This window comes from Melanostigma gelatinosum (assembly GCF_949748355.1).
Source record: "Melanostigma gelatinosum genome assembly, chromosome: 8".
In the NCBI taxonomy this organism is placed as follows: domain Eukaryota; kingdom Metazoa; phylum Chordata; class Actinopteri; order Perciformes; family Zoarcidae; genus Melanostigma; species Melanostigma gelatinosum.
Window position 1 is genome coordinate 2,627,463 of NC_136641.1, and position 21,626 is coordinate 2,649,088.

The 21,626-nt window shown below is 43.1% G+C and overlaps 3 protein-coding genes across 7 annotated transcripts in view; 2 read left to right on the plus strand and 1 right to left on the minus strand.

Moving 5' to 3' along the window:
- The window catches only part of tmed4 (transmembrane p24 trafficking protein 4), a gene marked incomplete at its 5' end in the record, with an annotated part of 6,045 nt that extends 4,409 nt beyond the window's left edge, over positions 1-1,636 (minus strand). For both annotated transcript variants that reach the window (XR_013772209.1, XM_079274315.1), the window contains 3 exons: positions 741-866; positions 945-1,045; positions 1,504-1,636. Coding sequence is in view for 1 of the 2 variants with exons in the window: in XM_079274315.1 (XP_079130441.1) it covers positions 741-866; positions 945-1,045; positions 1,504-1,636 (360 nt within the window). The remainder of the gene's footprint in view (positions 1-740; positions 867-944; positions 1,046-1,503) is intronic.
- A 502-nt stretch (positions 1,637-2,138) lies between these two features.
- Positions 2,139-13,166, plus strand: ikbkg (inhibitor of nuclear factor kappa B kinase regulatory subunit gamma). Of its 4 annotated transcripts, none has more exons than XM_079273352.1 (16): positions 2,139-2,452; positions 3,105-3,245; positions 4,690-4,961; positions 5,370-5,444; positions 5,537-5,635; positions 5,937-6,116; positions 7,274-7,335; positions 7,605-7,652; positions 8,987-9,089; positions 9,235-9,350; positions 9,449-9,601; positions 9,844-9,916; positions 10,011-10,145; positions 11,122-11,258; positions 11,665-11,741; positions 12,087-13,166. In XM_079273352.1, exons 2-16 carry the CDS (start codon positions 3,107-3,109, stop codon positions 12,257-12,259), a joined length of 1,842 nt encoding a protein of 613 aa, XP_079129478.1. In that variant the 5' UTR covers positions 2,139-2,452; positions 3,105-3,106; the 3' UTR covers positions 12,260-13,166. The 4 variants fall into 4 exon arrangements, with proteins under 4 accessions (XP_079129478.1, XP_079129480.1, XP_079129481.1 ...); XM_079273354.1 differs by having other exon boundaries at positions 5,537-5,602; XM_079273353.1 differs by having other exon boundaries at positions 2,151-2,252.
- A 1,866-nt stretch (positions 13,167-15,032) lies between these two features.
- On the plus strand, positions 15,033-20,151 carry sephs3 (selenophosphate synthetase 3). The gene is made up of 8 exons (XM_079273651.1): positions 15,033-15,400; positions 16,119-16,222; positions 16,712-16,819; positions 17,026-17,180; positions 17,623-17,713; positions 17,841-17,940; positions 18,692-18,904; positions 19,000-20,151. Exons 1-8 carry the CDS (start codon positions 15,124-15,126, stop codon positions 19,248-19,250), a joined length of 1,299 nt encoding a protein of 432 aa, XP_079129777.1. The 5' UTR covers positions 15,033-15,123; the 3' UTR covers positions 19,251-20,151.
- Positions 20,152-21,626: the final 1,475 nt, after the last annotated feature.

Genomic DNA, 21,626 nt, shown 5'->3' on the forward strand with positions numbered 1-21,626 from the left:
AGCGCACCTTTGAGTAGAATGTCCAGTAATTCCACAGAAGTTAACAGAAAAGTTGGAAGTAAGGCGCTAGAGTTGTTTCCCTGATGTTTATGAGCTCATCTCTGGTGAAAGAGCTCCGGGTATCACAGCAGTATTTACAACAAAAAACAACACAGAACAATGAATACCAACACACCGAGGCAGACGTCCGCTGCGCCATCTTGAGTAGGCTATACTGTAATATAATGCATGTTTTTACATCCTTGTATCTTATTTATAATTTCTTTATGTTATTTACATTTCTATTTTAGAATGGGAGCAACTGCAAGAAAACCCAATTTAATAGTCTCCTCAACGGCGAGAGGAACGTTGGTCCTGAAGCTTGTCACTGTATTTATACAGTACACCTTAAAGAAGGTGGCTACACTCAGCTGTGAGTGTGACTATAAACAGAGTTCTCTGCAGCCAGATTGGAATTGGGCCCTCTTTTCAAGCCTGCTCGGGCGTGCACAACCTGTGCTTGATTGACATTTCCCTCACTATCTCGTTAGCTTTGTTGCAGCTGGTAGGGAGGAACAACTTACACCGTGATCACTCTTATTGGTGCATTAAGTCCAATGACCTCACAGCATAGCTCTGCCTACTTTCAGCCTCAGCAGATCTAATCCAAAATAACTGGAAACACCTGTGTGGGGTGCAGGATCACAAAGAAAAATGCTACCGACTGTCTTACTACATCAAAGCAGTGACTATGTTCATACCAGTTTTCCTCCTGCAAACAGAACCATCTTGGTGGAGTTGGAGTGCAAACAAATCTGATGCTCTCCAGGAGTGTGGGAGGTGAAGGTGAACCGTCCGTCTGACCCATATTGACGAGAGAGGATAATCTGGGAGGGTTGTAAAAGATTATTGTTTTAGATTCTATTGATATGTATGTTTTATAATACCAGCTCCTCTGTCCTTACCTTTGTCTCTGGATCCTTGATCTCCACATGCATACCAAGGCCAGGCGTGGCTGGGAGGAAGGAATTAGTCTCCTTGTCCCACAGCTGAGTTCTGTACTTTCCTGTCAGACAGGTGAAGCAACATACAGACGCATGCCGTCAGGTCTTCCAGAAATCATTCAAACGAGAGTAACTCAAGACTCAACAAGACTGCTGCACCAGTAACATGGCAATAGAATGAAAGTAGAAGAAATGTTAATAGCGATCAACTACATAAAATAGTGCCTTCAGGTAAACACTACAGATATAATTGTAAATGTAAAACATCCACTCTGGTGTAACACAATTGTTTGGCTCGCTGAGAGAATCTCTATTTGAACTGTAAAGAGGCTAACAGTTAACCAGCAGCCACACAAGCTTACAGATGACCGTCAGTGTTTGCGCCTACAAACTACACGTTTCTTCAAACTGTCGGGTCTTTTTGTCGTTACTGACTTATTCAATGCAGCGTATTTGCTGGAGCCAGCTGTTCGCTTTTGCTAGTTAGTTCCGTCATGCTAACGACCCCACAGCAGCTTACCGATAACCATAGTCTCGTCCGGAATCTCTTCAATGAAGCATTTCTTCTCCGTCTCTCCTATGTGGAAATAGAGCGCGTGACTTGGATAAATCCAAGCTAATGCAAAAACAACTCCAGCAGCAGGGAGCATCATGTAGCTTCTCTCACTTTGCGCACATCAGCAAAATAAACTGTGATGCTGCAGCCAGCTGACGTCATCAACCACTGCGGAAGAAGGAAGGGGATTTCCTGTTACTTGGGAATATTTCGCCCTGAGTCACCCCTCTCAGGCAGCACTCACTTCTTAACTGTATACCCTCCACACCACCCAAAGAGACAAGCAAGTGTATTCTTGCACAGATCATTTGAATAAATGAGCTAGGGACAGTGCATGGGAATATTCAGTTTTAAGATAAGGTCACAATTGTAGGCTACTGCTGGAAAATGTAAGATATAAAGAGAAAATAAAACTCAAGATGAGAGTAATTTGTCAATTACACTGTTGTTTATGCATGTTTTGTCTCATGGAGATTTAGAGTCAAATGCCACAACATTGATTAACCATAGTGTATGGATTAAACCGAAGCTTGAACGGAAGTGTTGCCTGAGAAGCCAAACTCGGAGTGAATTAATCAACTGATTTCCTGCGCTAACAACAGTCGCCTCCGCTTTGACAGATAACCTCAAACCACCTTAAACACGCACATTGTATCAAGATAACGTTACAAAACTGGGCAAAATGACTTTCGGAAGACACAGAGTTCGTTGATGTAGGTCGTTGTTTGTGTCAGTCGGATAACTCAGCTACTGGTTGCTAAATTATCCTAGCTAGCTCATACGCTACATCGCTAGCTATCGATCTAGCATCGGCCAGCCATCGAACAGTGGCTAAATAGATACGCGTAACGTTACTAACAAGTTGTAGTTGCGGGACCGCTTGTCGGACGACAGAACTGAAAAAGAAGAGAGGGTAAGAGGAATTTTCCACCTGTAATGTAACTGTCACGCACGTTAGCAGCGCAACGACCCTGTGTTGGTGCGGGGATGAAAAGCTTATCTGTAAAAATAATGTGAGATAATATCCAGAGTAAATTATATGCCAGTGGTAATAACATCCGTTGATTATAACGACTGGGGTACTGTTTCTGTTCGCGTGGTAGCTAAATAAATACATTAACGATATTCCGGGCGGGCTCTTTGCCTCATGATATTGGGAATGACGTGATGTTTTCGTCCTGTCCCCGATACCAGCATGCAGGCCATGGCCTCCTCACACGTAAAATGTACCAGGATTATGACGCGAGGTTAAAGAGAAAGCTAACGGGGATGAGGCGTGGTATGCCATGTGTCAGCGTGTGATGAGGAATGCGGGGTTAGAGTCGAACTCTGTTTTTAAAATGGTGGGTTAGGTTTAGCAGAGATAACGGATTAGGGTTAGTTTGGGCCAGGTTAAACATCTCAAAAAACGACTGGTATGGAGATGGAGATGGGGATGAGGTTGGGTTCAGGTCAAGGGAAAGGGAAACGCGTATCGACGGCGTTGTTATTTATGCAGTGATCCTCTGCAAATAACGCTTTAATGAGGTGTGTGTGTCGATGATAATCTGCACATTTGTCTGTAGGGATGGTGCAGCCCCAACCTGATGGCCCAATGCAGTGGGAGATGTCAGGAGAAGAGAGTGGCGGGACCCTCAGGGTCCCACCAGAGCTGGCATCCAATGAAGTGGTGACCAGGTTGCTGGGTGACAACCAGCAGCTTAGAGGTAGGATGCATTCCCATAATTAAATCATCATTGAATGATAATTAAAAGAAATAAAGCAATGTATTTGCTCCTCTCCAAGTATGGCACATGATTTTACCAGAGGGCTGGTACAGAACATACATGGCAGACATGTTGGAACATGAATTGGTGATTTCAAAGGAAATTATAAGAAATCATTTTTTAGTAAAATAAATTTGAGGCATTATACTCGTCATACTTCATACTTAAAGATTAAGCCCTGGAAATCATGAAAAACAAAATCAGATCAAATAGCCACACCTAGTTTCTCATCACTATTTGTTCAATCTATGGCCCCATGTATTTGAAAAGTGGGTTGGCATCAGGGCAGCTCTAGACTGGTTCAAATATTATTTATTTATCAAACAAAAGTTGTTCAGTAGTAGTCTGTGATGTGGCCCCTCTGACCTGTGGTGTACCCCAAAACGCAGCTATTAACAAACGAAAAGACAAGATCATATCCGACCTGTTGTATCTCTCTTCACAGGTGTGATGGCAAATTTCCACTGTGACTTTTTTATTTGTGATATCTTTGATATTGTTTATAATTAATTATTGTTTATAATTAAAACAATATCTGTTTTATTGTCTGACCACTCTGTGTTTTGGCCCTTTTTGTTGGAGTAAGGTTAATGTCAATGGTTGACCAATGAATGGTCACTGTTGTCCAGATGTCCTTGTGATGAACTCCTCCTACCCCACCACCGGGGCGGCTGTGGCTCAGTGGAGAGCAGCGCCGTCCTTCAATCAGAGGGTCTGCGGTTCAATTCCCAGCTCTGCTCGTCGCATGTCGATGTGTCCTTGAACACATTAACCCCAAACATTTCTCCTGTAGCAATATGAATGTGATAGAATCTGAATTGTAAGTCCCTTTGTATAAAATAAATGATTGTGACCTATGAAAGGTAACTGTCGCGCACAACCAACACTTCCTCCTTCAGACCGCATTGCATTCTGTATGAACCTTCTCTGCACCAAGAGAATAAATACTTAAAATACATCTTTTCTTGATTTCAGTATCATAGGACTCACTCTGTACTGTTAAATAGTTTTTTCCACCACGTATTCATTTTTGGAATCATTACCTGTAAGAATTACCTCTGAGACTTGCAGAGTCAGTCATATTCCTTTTTAATTACTTCTCAAAACACATCTTTTCCAACATTTCTTATCTTTTTCTTTATTCTTTCTGATGATATTGTTTTATTGTTGCATTTTATTTTTGTATTTTAGTTGCCTCATTGCAGTCTTGAAATGTTTTAATCCTGGTTAAACCATTTAAAGCATGTTGCAACTTTTTTTGAAAATTCCTGTATATATATAAAGTTTATTATTACACATTTAACTGACATGGTTCCTCTGTGTCACTCTGTGTGACGTATCAATCTCCCACCTCTCCCTTTGCCTTCATCCTTCTGTCCACCAGAGGCCTTGCGGCGGAGCAACATAGCCTTACGTCAGCGCTGCGAGGAGATGGAGGGATGGCAGCAGAGGACAAGAGAGGAACGAGGATTTCTCAGCTGTCGTTTCCAGGAGGCCAGGGCCCTGGTGGAGAGGCTGGCCCAGGAGAACCACTCGTTACAGAGCTTGGTGAACGGACCAGCCTCTAACCTCTCCTCTAACCACTGCTGCAGCTCCAGTCAGACTGAAGACCTGCAGGGGCGCCCAGCGAGGAGCAGACCACTGGACGGACCACAGGTGAGCTCGCCAACATTCACACATCTGCTTCCTCATATTCACACATTGTAAGGTGATTTTACATTTGACAAATTAGTTCCACAATAACAGAGTCCCGTGTTGGTATGTGTATGTGGAGATTAATTCACCACTCACTTTTATTTCTGTATGTAATCACATTAGCTGTGTGCTCATATTCCATAAAGGAATGAACTGATATTTAATGCTACATTTCATGTGTTTCATGTCTTATGTCTTCACACATACACAGCAACAGTGTTTTTGTTGTTTGGGATTTATGCGATTTATATTGCTGCAATGAGAGAGAGAATGAAAGAGGACGGGGAAAGCAAGGGAGACAGAAATGGTGACTATGTATTTCTTCCTTCTCTTAAAATTTCCTGTGGATGTTGGAACCCCTTGTTTCAGACACTAGATCAGCGGGAGAAGAAAAGAGTTGAAGACACGGATCGACACACACAGACCACACCGCCTCGCAGTCTGGTAAGACGTGTGGTGCTGTTGGCGGCGTGCTGTGATTGCACTTTTGACGTATTTGTTTGTTTTTCATCTAACTGGTTTGTCCGTGTGTCTAGGGTGACGCGAGTATGCGTAACTCCTTGAGTAGCGCCGTCCCCTCTCCCTCTCCCTCACTCTCAGAGGTATGGGGGGAATTGGTCAGGGAAAATGGTCAGGTGAGCCTGCTCACTGCATCCCAACTTTCCCCCAATCAGATCCCTGACACTTACTCTGTGCTGTCCCACCCCTGGTTAAATGCTTCACCCCACCATAGCTTTCATTGCATGAAAAATAACATGGGATGGCCTGTATTGGAACTGTGTTTTACATATATTTCAACATCTCGATTCCCATCCATGTTTTTTCCCTGTATTTTTGAGCAGGAGCACTGGATTGAATGGTAGTTGGTAACCTAAGCCTCACTTTCTCCCTGCATCCACTAATCCACGGTTCTTTCACTTTTATTTCTCTCGGCAGCCTGTGGAAGGCGCAAACGAGTTCCTCCAGCTGCTGAAGAGCCACAAAGAAAAACTGGAGGAAGGGATGAGAGAGCTGAGGAGGAAGAATGAAGAGCTGGAGAGGGAGAGGGACGAGGGAGAGAAAGAGAAGGAGCGAATGCGGCGCTGCATTGACCAGCTACGGGCCAAACTGGCACAGGTAACACCGTGATGCAAGCACGTAGTTCTACCTCAAGAACCAGTGCAGGGATCTAGTTCTACAGATGAGCAGGGCAGACATAATGAGATGAAAGTCTATGTTTAACTGTGGTCAAGAAAAGGGCAATGAGGCATTCAAATGATTGTTCAGTGTGGTTGTATGAGGTTCTTCTCCACAGTCAGTGTGTTACCGACAGTTGGTGGAGTTTATAGAAAACAGACAGGAGAACCAGCATGGGAGAAAACCAATGTAGTGCTGTGATCTATTTTAGACACCTAAACTAAAAACAAAGGCTGACCTAGAAAGAATGAATCAAGAATATTCTCACTGCTGTACCTTGCTGTCAGACAGCCCTTTCCAACAGGAGCCAAAGTCATGGTAACTATTTTTGATCTCTTCAAAGCCACCAGAGTCTCGTGACAAAAACTTTCAGGACGCAATAGCTGCTGATCTACCGCTGCATCAATCGGTTAGTTTGTGTAATTGTGTGACTTTGGTGAATCTGAACTAACCCTTTAAAACACCAAAGTCAGACAATAACACAATCAAACTCACCGATCAAGGCAGCGTAGTCAGCAGCTCCTGTGTCCTGCCACGTCAAATGTTTTTGTCAGTGGAGTCTGGTGAGTTTGAAGAGAGCATAGATGGATATAACAGAGTCTGGGCTGTCAAACTCGCACAAATTGATTTAGGTTACACAATTAAAGTCTGAATTAATTCAGATTGGGTATTGAACTAAAACAATGGCTATATGCGACTATAGGTCTCTCTCACTCTGGTGGATGGCACACTGTCGGTATACATGTACGGTACTCATAGGACAGGCCAGTGCCAAAGAGAAAGTTCTGAACTGGTGAATATGACTAGGTCTCTGAAATCACACTTACAAGTGCGACTTAAAAACAAGTGGTTCATGCACAAGGGCCTTTTGTATGTTCAATTATGATCCTAATCATTTAAAAAAAAATGTATACAGCGCTTTTCAAAACAAAGCAACAAAGTACTTTATATGGTTGAATCAGGCTTCAAACTGTTCAGGACTGGAATGAGGCACAATCAGATAAACCAAGATGTCTCCATGTACAATAGAGATGCAATGGACACACCGATCTGCTGCCTTATCGCTGATCTCATAGACTGTTTGAATGTTTTTACAGGCCAGCAGCACGACCGAGGAGGTTGTTCAGCATCGCTCTGAGGCACAGCACTCCTCTGACTGGTATGACGCAGTTTCCTCCGGCTACAAAATACCTCAGTGCAGCGTTTGAAACGAATGGCACTAAATGGACTTTCTGTGTTTAACTAGTGGTCATTAGCAGCTTTTGGACTGAGTGGTGTTTAATTAACATAACTATACTGTATACCTGCAGACAAGAGTGAATGGCAGAAGGACACTAGCATGCTGTTTTTATTCCTGCACTTCTTCCTCCTAATAAATTTGCGACGTCTTCCTCCTCCTCCTCCCTCTCTCTCTGTTCCCTCCTCCAGCTCTAGCCTGGCTAAACTCACAGAGCAGCTTCAGGCCACACAGGGCAGGTGAGCCCACAGCTCTGTGTGGCTTTATTTTTCTCACCGTGTGCATGCCTTGTCTCTACAGTTCTGTCTCTTCGCCGCTGTGTGGATGTTACTTGTGCCACCTGCCTGTCTGTTATTGTCATGCTCTGTTTGTTTCCTGTATGTCTATTTTTTTTTTATCAGTTGTTGACTTCCAAATAAGGCATGCTTTACATTCAGTTTCTGTCATGTTGTATGTCATGTGTGTGTGTGTGTGTGTATGTATATATATATATATATATATATATATATATATATATATATATATATATATATATATATATATATATATATATATATATATATTAATTATACTATACTTACACCCAATTGGAGAGAAAATAGTTTCACAAATATTGCTGAGTGGGATGATTTGAGTGCAGTATTTATACAATTTTCTTTAAATACAATGAGAGGCCTGTATTTGTAGTCTACATTGTATTAACCCTCACTAGGGACATGTTTGGCTTGATTCTTATAGAAGTATTTTAGTTGTGTTTATGCATAAATGTGAGTTTCTTTTCTTCAGATTCTGTAAGTTCAGTTCAACCTCAGCTCCTACTAAAAGTGTATAATAAACTGTAGCAAGATACACTCACTCAGACCCTTGGGGACAGAAATGTTCCCATGGAAACCCATTAAAACCACAATGGTTGGTCCCATGACCATTACAGAATCATGCATTCTATTACAGCAGGCTTTCAGTCTACAGCCCTGGCTTCTAAATGGTATTTTGAACTATTTTCCACGGGACTGAATCATGTTCTCATGTTTGTCCTCTGGGGCAAACGGATGCTATTTTCCTGGTTTCCACGAGGGGCTTTGCTGCTGTAATATGGAGCACTGCAGTCTTTGTTGTTAATCAGTGACATATCCCTGACTGTGAAAAAAGAAACGGCAAACAGAAAATAATTCAAGTTTTGTGTTTTCATTGTCATGAAAAACCACAGTGGCAAGACACTGGCTTTTAAATGGTGAAAAATCAGAAAATATTTGGTAGTTATGATCAGGACTGATGCTGGTTAAAAAAATAAAGTGTGAGGTTTTTTTTTGTTGTTTTTTATGTGACTGCAGCAGAAATACAAATGCATCCAAATCCACGTTAATGTTAATACTTGACATATTTTGCAGCTGCTTTTTGAAGCAGACATTTTCGTCACATCAAAGCAATTTATTTAAAGTGAGGCACAAGGGTTAAAATTACAGTTCCGATACAAAAATGATCATGTGTTCGCCTTACCTTATCATGGTGATACATATTTGTGTATATACATTGGTATTTACCCCAGTTTAGTCATGATCCGTTGTGTCCGTAGGTATCGTGACTTGGAGGAGAAGCTTGATTACCTGCAGAAGAGCTCAGCTCAGCGGGACAGAACTGAAGCTCTGCTCAAACAGAAGGACAAGGACTGTGCCCAGGTATGAACTGTAAACAGCCACAGCTTTTTACGCCTCAATCCAAGATGTTTTTAAATCGTCAACGACTAGATGATGGAGCTTTAGCAAACAGCCTTAAAATATCAACTGCTACCCCGATAACTTAAAGCTTTCCATATTTGTACAGCTGGCCAAGGACTGCGAGGCTCTGAAAGCTCAAGCAACTTCCCTCTTAGGAGAGCTGAACGAGAGACGGAGCTGCCTGGAGAAAAGCGAGCATGAACGCAAAGTGTTGGAAGAAAAGTAAGCTGTCATGTCGGCATAAGTGAATACATAAGGCTTCTCTGTGTTCACCTGTAGGTGTGCATGTGTGCTGACATTTTGTCCTCGCCATCTGTTAGGCTGTGCAGTAAGATGAAGACCCTGCAGGTGGCAGAGCGGGAGCTGGAGCAGCAGAGGAAGCAGCATAATGTGGCCATGGACAAGCTGCTGCTGCAGAACCAGAGCCTGGAGCAGGCCCTGAAGACCGACAGACACGTCGTCACAGAGGAGAGGTGGGTCCAACACACAAATGACTCGCATCATTATTATTTTCAGGCCTTCAGGGTGTCTGTAACAATGCAACACAGTTGTCATACTCAGTTTTCCTTCTAAAAATGTGATGCTGAATGCTTCACTGTCGTAATTAATACTTCCTGATTTAGTTCAAAATTCCTCAATACTGTTAGCAGCACATCGGATATTTGATAACAATACTGTATGGAAAAATGTTGCATCCTTTTTTCTTTTTTTTCAGGAAAAAACTGACCCAGTTGCAACATGCCTACACATGTCTCTTTAGAGACTATGATTCTAAACTGAAGAGTGAGGTAAAAACACATCCAAACATCTATTTACTCAAATTACTTTTGCTATGTAGCTTCTGGATTCATGTGGTAAACTCTGTCTGTGTTTGTCTTCCAGGGAGGCGATCTGTGCAGCCGACTAGAGGAGGCGGAGCAAGCGCTGGCCCTGAAGCAGGACCTGATTGATAAACTGAAGGAGGAGGTGGAGCAACAGAGAGGCTCCCTGGAGACTGTTCCGGTCCTCACTGCACAGGTACAGTCACACAGCTGTGGAGCACAACTGCACACACATCTCTTTCTTCGTGGGGACTGTGTAGTTTGTTCATTTTTATCAAGCAAAGTATCGCCTCATTGTTCACTTTAGTAAACACCAGTGAGTGCATCACTGTTTGTAACTGTGTGCAGTCACACAGGGCACTGCTACTGACTTCTTCCATCTATAGTTATTTGGGTCTTTAGTTGGTTTATACGACTATATTCAGCTGTAAACAACCACCTCTCTGCTAGAGGGTTGTCAGTGTTTTTTTAACGATATAATATAATACTATGTTGTGTGAATAGGGCAAACATTAAATGAATAGATTTCACCATAGCACTTACACATCGACTACTGACATTAAGAAAATTAGTTTTCTGAATATGTAGGTGTAAATATGTAAATGAAGCATTGTCTTATTAAAGCTGTGCTCATATGCATGAATGTCCAGAACATAAATGTGAACATTGGATAAAGCCAGGTTCAAAATTCTTGTTTCATTTTGTTGACATATTCGAGTCATAGGTTTTTGCGGAGGGATTTTTGTGTTTTTAGTGTGAGTCGTGTATAAATCAGGCTATGGATGATATATGAACAAACCCCTCTGTAAACACCTTCAGAATATAGAGAGGAATGGAACTGTAAAGTTTGTGAATGTAAGAGCTACTGAAGTGGAGATTTCTGGATCAGAATCTGAGAAAAAACTAATTTTAAAGATTTGTTTAGACACAAAAACATGGTGAAAATAGGGCCCAGTTTTAAAATACCAACGTTAGCCTGTAAGCTAAGCAAACACTTGAATGGAAATTATCCTGAGCATCATGGCAGTTCATTTAGCCCGTCCTATGAGTCACTTGTCAGGTGCGAATCAGCCGCGCCCACATTTTAACATGCTTATATTGCACAAGTACATTGAACTGAAACTAAATAGCGGTGTCTCCCTCCCTCTCTCACTGTCTTTGTGTTCCTGCAGGCTGAGATCTACAAAGCAGACTTCCTAGCAGAGCGAGAAGCCAGAGAGAAGCTGAACCAGAAGAAGGAGGAGCTGCAGGATCAGCTGACTCAGGCCGTGTCTGAGATTGACAGGCTCAAACAGGAAGCCACATCACGGTAAAAACAACAAAAACAAAGTTGTCTGCGGGGGGGGGGGGGGGAGCACAATGCAGCTTCTTTTGCATTATGATAATTATTTGTGTCCTGAATGTGGGCGTGTGGATGTTTATGCACCAGACATACAGTTGATAGCTCAGTCTTTCTTGCTGTCATTTCTGATCCAGGGTTACATAGTTGTGTGGTGAATTCCTCCCCTGTCTTCAGCATTTCGAGGTGGCTTTAGCTTTACTGCAGCTGTGTTTGAAGGCAGGGCTGTTGGCACGTCATCCAGAATGACCCTTCATATCTGAAGTCGGAGCTAAAGCTACAACTTTGCTCTGTGTATGAAGAAATATTGATATTTCTGGACATTCTTTAAAGTGTGATTACACATGACAGTTGTATTGGTCCACCTCTGTTTCAGTGCACGTATGGAGCAAATGAAGCTGAGGCACGTGGAAGACTTCCCAACACGGGCCCCACACATTCCCCCTCCACAAGGTACATTACTGTTATCTATGCGCATGTTATTTTGAATGTATTGGTTGTAAAGTCTTTCATGCATGCATTGAAATGTCAGAAAATCATGTGACACCTGTGTGGCCCCAGGTTAGAACCACTGTACTAAAGTACAGTATTTAAGTACATGTACGGTTACTTCTCACCACCGAGTATTGTCTACTAGCTGTTGTGCAGCTTACCAATGAAACTCCTGCCTATTCAAGAAAATGGCTATTTCTGGTCGACTGAAAACAAAAAAAGGGAAATGGAACTTTTTAATGGATTTATCAAGGTGTTTATTTCTGGTAAGAAGTTGTTTTAACATGATTTCTTTCCCCGGTGCAGCTTTCAACACGGTGCCCCCTGCCCCCTCGTTCCGAAATCAGGGGTTGATACCAGTCGGTGATCAAGGGGCAGCCAGAGCTGAGGAGCTGCCAGATTTATGTTGTCCTAAGTGCCACTACCAGGCTCCAGATATGGACACGCTGCAGATACATGTCATGGACTGTATACAGTAACATGAGCATAGTTCAGCACGCCATGACGCCAACACACACAGAGATATATATATATACAGTATATATATACACATACAGTATATTGACGGTCCTTGTGTCTTCTCCCGGCTCTCGGCACATCCTAGAAAAACATGTTGGTAGTTGCACCTCACTCCCTCTGCCATGTAAAGAAACACAAACCTGAATACAGACTGTGGATCTTACCTTTTTAAAAATGACCAGCATCAATCAGATGAAAGAATGACAGCCAGATAATCAGCATGGTATGTTCCCAGAGGTGCTCCGTGGATTCCAAATCTGCTGTAGCTTTTCCATTTCTGCAACCCGTCCTTTTCTCATCATTCTTATTTGTCTTAATCACCCCCCCCCCCCCCCCCCCCCCGCCTAGCCTCTTAGATGGCACACTGATGCACATGTTCATTAGTATATTAATAGTACATTAATAATCATTGGGCATAAGGTGACAAGTGACAATTCAGAGGGGTACTTTTCCCTCCAAAGGAGAAAACACATGACAATGTGAATAACCTAGTGAGCTTTAAATAATATAGAATATTCAAATATGTTCTGGTCACACATGTTGCTGTCTACATTGCCTCAAAACCTGTATTATGTATTGGAGATGGATTTACTCTTATTGAAAAAAAAGTAGCCATTCTCTGTGGTCTGTGCCTGTGTAGACCACTGCTCTATCTCTGATGCTAGACCTGACCTTCAACACATGGCTCTGTGTGTGCCCCTTATTCTGTCTTCTCTCTACCTGTGGCACCTAGCTATGTATCTATCCCAAGGTAAGCACATTGACGGTCTTTTAAACTTTGTGTGAATATTGTCAGTAATTATAGATAATTTGGGGCAAAGAATCTCGTTTCAAAACTGTTGAAGATTTACGAAATAAAATAATGAGAAATCAGTTCTTCATTCATCCTTGAGTGTGTTTTGTCGTGCACCCAGTGTCCCCCGTCCATCCGGCCATCTGTCTTGGTATCCAAGAAGAGGAGAGACAACGTCCTGCTTTAATCCAGGTTCTCGTGAGCGTCATAGGATCAAATTTGTCCAAACGGGTCCGTTTAGGTTCACAAAAAGACTTGAGGACAGGCTCGCTTTGAGCAACCTATTGCATCTCTGGCTGGCTGTGTCAATTAACGTAACTGCAGAAAACCGTCCCTCACACTCTCAATTCATATATGCATGTGAATACATGTTCTGCAGTTTGAATAATGAAAACTGCTGGGCGTTAGTACGCAAAGATACATTTTAGGAACAACTGCAAGTTAAAAACAGTCTTGTTATTTTAGAGGACCCCCCCCCCCCCCCCAAAAAAATTGTTTTTGCAATTGAGGCTTTCACGGGGTCTGATGTAAGGGGTTGGACCCCTCAGGACCCCCTGTGATTTACGACGATTCGGTGAAAATCACAATTGTTCTTTTAGTTTCTGTTAACGTCATCTCAACGGCAATTGTTTTACATCGTTTTCAAGTTCATATCTCATAACCGATAAACGGGTCGACAACATCATAAATGGCAGTGATATAACTTACTGTGTGTGCAGGGGCGTTTCTAGGATTCAAAGAAAGGGGGGGCTTAGCCCCAAGGGGAGTGTCATGTTTGCGGGCAGCAATTGTTTTTGGGGCCGCGGATATCCATTGTTTCAGACAGTTATAGCATTATGAGGGACACTATGACATTTAGTTTTCACCAGCATTAACTGATTATAAACATTCTACAGGGACTGATATTATTGTTACGAAATACTAGAGAGATATATTAATGCAAAGAATAGAGAGATGTCTATGGTTATTTATTGTATTTCGAATTCGCTCGCTCACACTCTTGCTCACTGGAGACAGTTTCTAACAAAATAGTTAGCTCGCTAGCTTAGTGTTAACATAGCCCACTACAATATTCCCTTTCATTTGCCTCAAGTAAACCTAAATTTAAGCAGGTAACAATCGTTAACAACTACAGATAGCCCCATTCTGTAACTACCTGTACTTACAATTTCACTCCGTGCATCATTTACTTTGGGCTAAACTCCTTGTTTATAATCCTGGCTGTCTTTGACGAGAGATGTTACTTGGCAGAGTGAGAAAGCCAGCGCAGCAGCCTCCCCAGGGTCCTAGTGCCCGGGGTTTATATCGTTAAGTATGATGATAGGCTGTTGGATTATAATTTGAAGGGGAAGAAAACATACAAACCAGAACGCACGCACATATGTAGCATGTTAGTTATAAATAACGAGACACATAGTTATAAATAACTAACATGATATGTGAATAGTTTAATTGAATGACATCACCAAAATATATATATATTTTTTTTCTTTCTTTTTTTAAAGCCAATAATGCCAAATTATTTGGGGGGGCTGAACATTTTAGGGGGGCTTCAGCCACCCTAAAATAGGCCTAACGACGCCCCTGGTGCGAGGGCAGGTCAGATGTGACGTTTACAACGTACTGTGCTGCGTCAAGTTGAACAGCGAGACACAAAAAGAGACCGGAAATAGTCAATTCCGCCTTCAAAGTAAGACGTATACGCCTGTATCTCATGACGACTGTGCCTTCGCTATGACTTTAATTTGCGTTTTTCCTAATGTAGGAGTTCAACTCCAAATTCATAGGCATTTGGTGTAAGTGTGCAGTCTAACCATGAATACATGAATCCATGAATATTGCATTGATATGCACTGTATCGATTTACACAGCGAAGGTTCTGACAGGAAGTTGCATTGGTCCGGTTTGAATTTACAGTAGTCTCTTGTTTCAACCAGCGCTCGCCGGACACACGCTCCATTCATCCTTGCGTCTTTATCTGCCGGTGTACCCGACTTGCGTTCTGTGTTTTGAAGTGGTCTTTAGCCAGGCATGTCAGGCTCAACTTCCCCGCCTCCCTCGGCAGAGGCTGCGGGAGCCGAGGGGTGTTTTCCCCCCGGATACAAACCTTTCAAACCCGAGGAACACGGCCTGGAGCGCGGGTTCCGTCTCACAGCGTTTTCGGACTTGAAAGGATGAGGCTGCAAGGTCCCGCAGGAGGCTCTGCTCAAACTCCTGGCGGGACTGGAGGCGGACCGGGCTGACGGGACAGGGAAGGCCGGAGACCAAGCATCAGAGTTCGGCCAACAATTGTCCGGCCCTCGACTCGGTAAGAAACAAAGTCAGAATTAGCAGAGCTAGCTCCCATGCCAGAAACCCTGGTGGTTAATGCCAGTAATCTATCGTAACTGTTGCTAACAATGTTAGCTTGTGTTCAGTCATATGGCAGCTCATATGGCAGCTCATATGACAGATGGGCAGCTATGGGTGAATAAAGACAATTTGTTTCAGTCCTAAGCTATTAAATGTGTTAACATATAAACTAATTACAGTGGTAAGTTATTAATGAGCATAAAATATGCATACAATAGATACAATAACCGAGCTAACTAGCTAAGAGGACACAAGTTCCGCGAGTTGTCAAGTTACCATAGGTATGATTCAGCAGAAATATTTCGATGCGTTGAGTGCAAAGTTCACGCTTCTGGTCAAACATTTCCACTAGTAAAAGAGTTTCACAATATTGAGTGGAAGTGCTGTTTAGTTTACTGCTTTTAGAGGCGTAGCAATAGTATGAGGACAGCTTTGTATGTAGCTCGCTAACTAGTTACACTGAGTGACCACAAACTCCAGCATTGAAACGCAATTTCATATAACGTTAACAGTCATTTAAAAAACACTACCTTTAGTAAACAACACCGCCACTAGTACACATACAAACTAATAACGCAGTATTCTCAACAAAATAAAATACACCAACTAATAATACGAATGAGTTCGTATTTATTGCAAGGCTGTTGTATTTCATTGCAAAACATTGCTTACAGGTGTAGGGATGGACTGCTGTGTGATTCCTCTGCGGCATGGCGGGCTCTCCCTGGTCCAGACCACAGACTTCTTTTACCCTCTGGTGGAGGATCCCTACATGATGGTGAGTTCCTGCCATGTGTTTTCCTTTGTGATGCACTCTCATACGTGGGTTTTTTTATTGCCTTTTTCCCCCTTGCCCTAAAAGAACTGCACTCTTAAGCAATATGTAATATCTGTTCAATATGTACAGTATAGCAACAGTAATCAGCTGCACAATGTGCACCTGATTTGTGCGCAAGTCATCTGCACTTTGAGCTTGCTTTACATAAGCAAAATGGATTTGAATGCTTTCACGCCGCTGCATGTTGGAAAACTGTGGCCGAAGGCACGATGTTCTCGGCTTGTCTTTACATCCCGCTCTCGTGAACGCAATATCTCAGCAACACCTGGAAGGAATATTTTCAAATTTAGCACTGCTGGACTCAAGGATGAACTGATTAGAATTTTAAAGGTCATGTTCACTGTGATCTCAAGTCCCTCCCCCTTCATATCGTATCAACACCTTGCCTGTTTTGACTCTTTTTCTGCTCTCTGTATCTGTCTGTCTCAGGGCAGGATAGCGTGCGCTAATGTCCTCAGTGATCTCTACGCCATGGGCATCACGGAGTGTGACAACATGCTGATGCTACTGAGTGTCAGCCAGAAGATGAACGACAAGGTAGCGTTATGCGTGTTCCTGGGTGGACACTTTGCTTTTATTCATCGATGTTGCATCTCCTCTACTAATCTAGTTGGGACACGTGTTACAATGAGTGCATTATATGTTTGGAAGTGAATTTTGACATGTATATGTGGATTTCTTTGAGGTGAAGTAGGGTGTCCTATCATGATTCACGGCCGTCTGTGTGTGCATGTATGACACAGGACCGTGAGCGGGTGATGCCGCTGATGATTCAAGGGTTCCGTGATGCAGCAGAGGAGGGGGGGACTTCTGTGACAGGTGGCCAGACCGTGATCAACCCCTGGATCATCGTGGGAGGAGTCGCATCCGTCGTCTGCCAGCCGAATGAGTTCATCATGTGAGTCCGTTAAACGGTCGCTGTGTCTCTGCATCTTTGGTAACTTGTAACAATGAAAGGCTCTCATTCTTCAATATCTCGTGTTATTTAGTGATGAGGCATATAAAATCCCCTTTTTCGTGTACACACACCTTGCCTCATGTAAGTTGAACTTCAGTTAGAGATGTCTTAGGTTTCCCAGAATGCATTACATCAGCCCCTACCAGAATGTAGTGGACCTTGTTGATTTCAGCCATAAGGGGTTGTATAGAAATAATGAAAGCCTGCTTTGCTAGAATTATTCTGTGTTGATGACAACTGCCACAGCCTCAACATGTCCCTCTCATCTATAGACCTTTGTCCACAGGTCAAGGAAGGAATTAACTGGCCCATTGAAGGACTCCACCTCTTTATTAATCAGGGCTTTTATTTGATATGTAATATGCTCCATCTTGTTTCTCAGGCCGGATGGTGCTGTTCCAGGTGACGTCCTGGTTCTAACCAAACCTCTGGGGACGCAGGTGGCTGTGAATGCGCACCAGTGGCTCGATCAGGTCAGCCATGACTCCGCTCACATGAACAGTATCGTGTGTTATATCGTTTCTACCTTTAGTCGTGTTGTCATTATACTGACCAGTTTCTGTGCTCTCACTCCTCACACTCCTGTCTCTGTTTTTGCAGACTGAAAAGTGGAACAAGATCAAGCTAGTCGTCACAAAAGAGGAAGTCAAAGAGGCCTATCAGGAAGCCATGTTCTCCATGGCAACGCTCAACCGCACAGGTACACTGTGTCGTTATGCTCTGTTGCTCTGCAGTTATCGCTGGTCACAGATATGTACCGACTCTTTCAATTACAAGTGAGGGATGCTTTAATGGCTGGTTCTATGTGGTTCTGCACCACTTATCTGAGTTCACTCTCAGCCTCATGGTCTTTACTTTAGTTGTGAGTAGGGTTGGGCCTGTGTAAACATTTTCAAAGCGGTTATTAAGCCGAACACTGGACCGCACTGGTGTACCAAATTCTACCACTAAGTGTCTAAGTTAACCATAATGAGACTGAAGCCCAATTACAATCCAGCCCGAACATGGTTTGTTCCAAAGAAACATCTGAGAAACCGTCACTGGAAACTGCACTTTAATAAAAATAAAAAAAACGTGGAAGGTGGTCCATCTGTCAATCAAACTCTTACATCTTACAGAGCGAGAAAAAAATAATCATCCTGTTGTGATGTGACTGATGCTATTGCAGCATCTAGTTAGGAACAGTCTCATCTCTGCTGTCTCACACGTGGTCAGTAAGGGCAGCTGGCTGGCAGCATGATGGAGGGTTTTATAACCCACCTCCACTCCTCACTAATTGGTAAGACCAGTCCACCTGGTGGCGGTCATGCACCACTAAGCTACTTTACAAGAATCAATAAACACAAATAAGTTGACTGAACATGCATTGGCCTATTTGGTTTCGTCCAGTTGAAATCTTTCTGTGACTTTTTGTTGTGATCCAAGTTTCTGAAGTGAATTTATGTCTCCAGCGGCAGGCCTAATGCACAAGTTCCAGGCTCACGCTGCAACAGACGTGACAGGTTTTGGGTTGTTGGGACACGCAAACAACCTGGCAGCACAGCAACAGAATGAGGTGGCCTTCGTGATCCACAACCTACCAATCTTAGCCAAGATGGCTGCCATCAGTAAAGCCTGTGGAAACCTGTTCAACCTAATTCAGGGCACCTCAGCTGAGACTTCTGGTATGAAAACTGTTGTCTGTATTTCTATATAAAGTAGACCATATATTATTCAAACAAGTGTTGACCTGAAATCCATCCTCTCTCCTCCCCTGCAGGCGGGCTGCTGGTGTGTCTACCCAGAGAGCAGGCGGCCAAGTTTTGCTCGGAGATGAAGAGCCAGAGCTCAGCAGCTGGAGGTCAGGGGGCGGCGGGTGGGGCGTGGATAATCGGAATCGTAGAGAAAGGCGACCGCCGCGCTCGCATTATTGACAAGCCCCGCATTATCGAGGTTCCACCACGAGGAAGCCAGGCAGCCAATCAGGATAACAACTCCGCCAGCCCCGCTCCCAGCCCCAATCTGTCATAGACACTGTGTGTGTGTGTGTGTGTGTGTGTGTGTGTGTGTGTGTGTGTGTGTGTGTGTGTGTGTGTGTGTGTGTGTGTGTGTGTGTGTGTGTGTGTGTGTGTGTGTGTGTGTGTGTGTGTGTGTGTGTGTGTGTTGCCGTCATTCTCATCCCGTCAAAATCACTGTCATCTTTTCCAGCGGCAGAGGGAATGGACAGCATACACTATTATTTATCCAGCTTAGGAAAGAGCTGGGCCTACCTCTCCCCATTTTGGAATCAAATGTAAATTGAGGGTAGTGTGCTGGGCTTCCCCACCCGTTTTATTTAGATCAGCATTTATTAGACCTGCTTTTCCCTTTTCCCTTTCCATAATCCATACAGACAACTACATTATGTAACTCATCTTAAATTACTTCCAATTCTAAAGAGTAAACATTCCAAATCGTTCTTGCTAGTCAATAATGAAAATTGCGCCTAAATGTGTGTATGTTTGAGTATTTTATCATTTGGCTGGGGTGCTTTGCTGTGGAGAAGTGGAACAGAGGTGTTTCTTCATTTATTTTTTTTGAAGTGGATGATGTTAATGTTCATTCATGTTGGTGAATGTATCATGTGGAAAATAAATGGTTTGTTGGTCCTGGCACCTGGCTCTGCCCACATGGCTCAGAGGAAGGCTTGAGCAGCTTCCTTTGAACCAGCTGGGTGATGTTCAGAATGCCTGTCTGTGTCAGCTGATTGACTGTCCAGCACCAAGTCCCACCCGTCCTTTTTATGAAGCTCTGCCTTTAAACCCCAGCCAACGGGGCAGGTGGAGTGGATGTTTGCCTTTGGATTGGGGTGGGACTCCGGCTGCTGGAGGTCTAAAGCTGTCTGTGTTCGTAGATTTCCTGTTTTTCACAATCAATAAAAAAAAAACGTCATCAACTCACACTGAAATACTGTTTGGATGTTATGTAAGTAAAGTGTGGACAAATGTAAAGTTTATGTTTGGGCCTGGCTAAAGTTTTATCAAAAAATACATTGACCACTTCCATCGTCACCCAGGCATAACTGTCTCACAGCAGGAGGAGCACCCGGGTGATGTACAGCATCGATGCTTCTCATAAGACCTGCCGGTGAGGAAGTGTGCGTGCATGATATATCAGGAGCGGGAACACCTTAGTTGAATGGTGCGATCGGTGTTCTCATTGATTACATTTGTGTCCCTGTGTTTTCCATGGAAAGTAAAACAAGTTCTATCTTCCTGCATGGAGTTCACATGAAGCTTGATAGCTGCCCAGACTAACTGGAGGGAAGAAACAGCTGAATTTACAAATGTTTGAAAATGTTATCAGTTCAGTTAACACTGCACCGCATCATTGTTAGCAGCAGTCATCCTGCCGTCAGCATATTGAGAACCCTGGACATGGAGATGAGCTGTATATCACCATCTCTGAATGAATACATTGAAATGTGTGAATCACTGGACTCCTTTTAAGATCAACCAGAACTGAAAAGACTGAAGCCTCCAGATAACTTTAATAAATATGGGCCCCGGCAGAACTACCCTGACCCATGTAAAAGCATGCAGTGATACAAAGCAAATATTCAATTAAAAGTCAACTTCAAGCAAATCTCACTAAAAGTACAGCAAAATGTACTCCAAGTATCAAAAGGATTATCACTGGCGATGCATAGACATGCACACAATAAAGACGCCTTTAAATATTGTAGGTAGTAGTGGTTGGGATCATTTTCACTACTTTACATAGTGTTGGGCAAGGCTTGATTACCAACCAGAAAAAGGGCCCATATACCTCGGGGCCCCAGACCTCCAGGGGCCCAAAAGCCCCAGGTACACTGAGTCAGGTGGTTTGGGCCCCGTGGTCGGTTAATGAAGAACAAGTACTTTATTCAACCCTGCTGGTAGGCAGTTTAATCTATTAAATTGAATAATAGTTTGCGAACTGATCTCATGTTTTAATACTAAACATGCTGCTCGTCAATATAGACGTTGACACTGTGCTGATGCTATGCGCTGCCTCATCAGTAGGTGTCCCTGTGAAACTGTAGAAAAAGACTGCAGTAATGAGGGAGTAAGTCAAACTAAATTAAAATACTTTTATATTGCTTTCAATGCTGGAAAATACAATTGTAAGGGATCTATAACATCTTTCCAAATGTTCTCACATCTCCCCAACAGCTTAAGTGTAAATTTTTCGTTTCCACAGGTCTGTGGCATAAACAGTTATTTTCTGTTGTATTGTGGCGTGAAAGTGGCCAGTATGATATACTTACAGGTCCTAAAATTGCTACAGGCCTGCTGGGAAAGGGAGCAAACACAAAAATTAAGTTTGGGCTGGACAGGACATGCAGCAGTAAGAGATTTGGAAGAACACGAGAAGGTGTTTTATCCA

What these genes read in the sequence shown, in the direction of transcription:
- ikbkg (XM_079273352.1), top strand. Translation starts at nt 3,107, where the DNA reads ATGGTGCAGCCCCAACCTGATGGCCCAATGCAGTGGGAGATGTCAGGA. An exon ending in GACCACTGGACGGACCACAG is followed by an intron (nt 4,962 to 5,369) that starts GTGAGCTCGCCA and finishes CCCTTGTTTCAG; the next exon opens with ACACTAGATCAGCGGGAGAA. An exon ending in TACGGGCCAAACTGGCACAG is followed by an intron (nt 6,117 to 7,273) that starts GTAACACCGTGA and finishes ATGTTTTTACAG; the next exon opens with GCCAGCAGCACGACCGAGGA.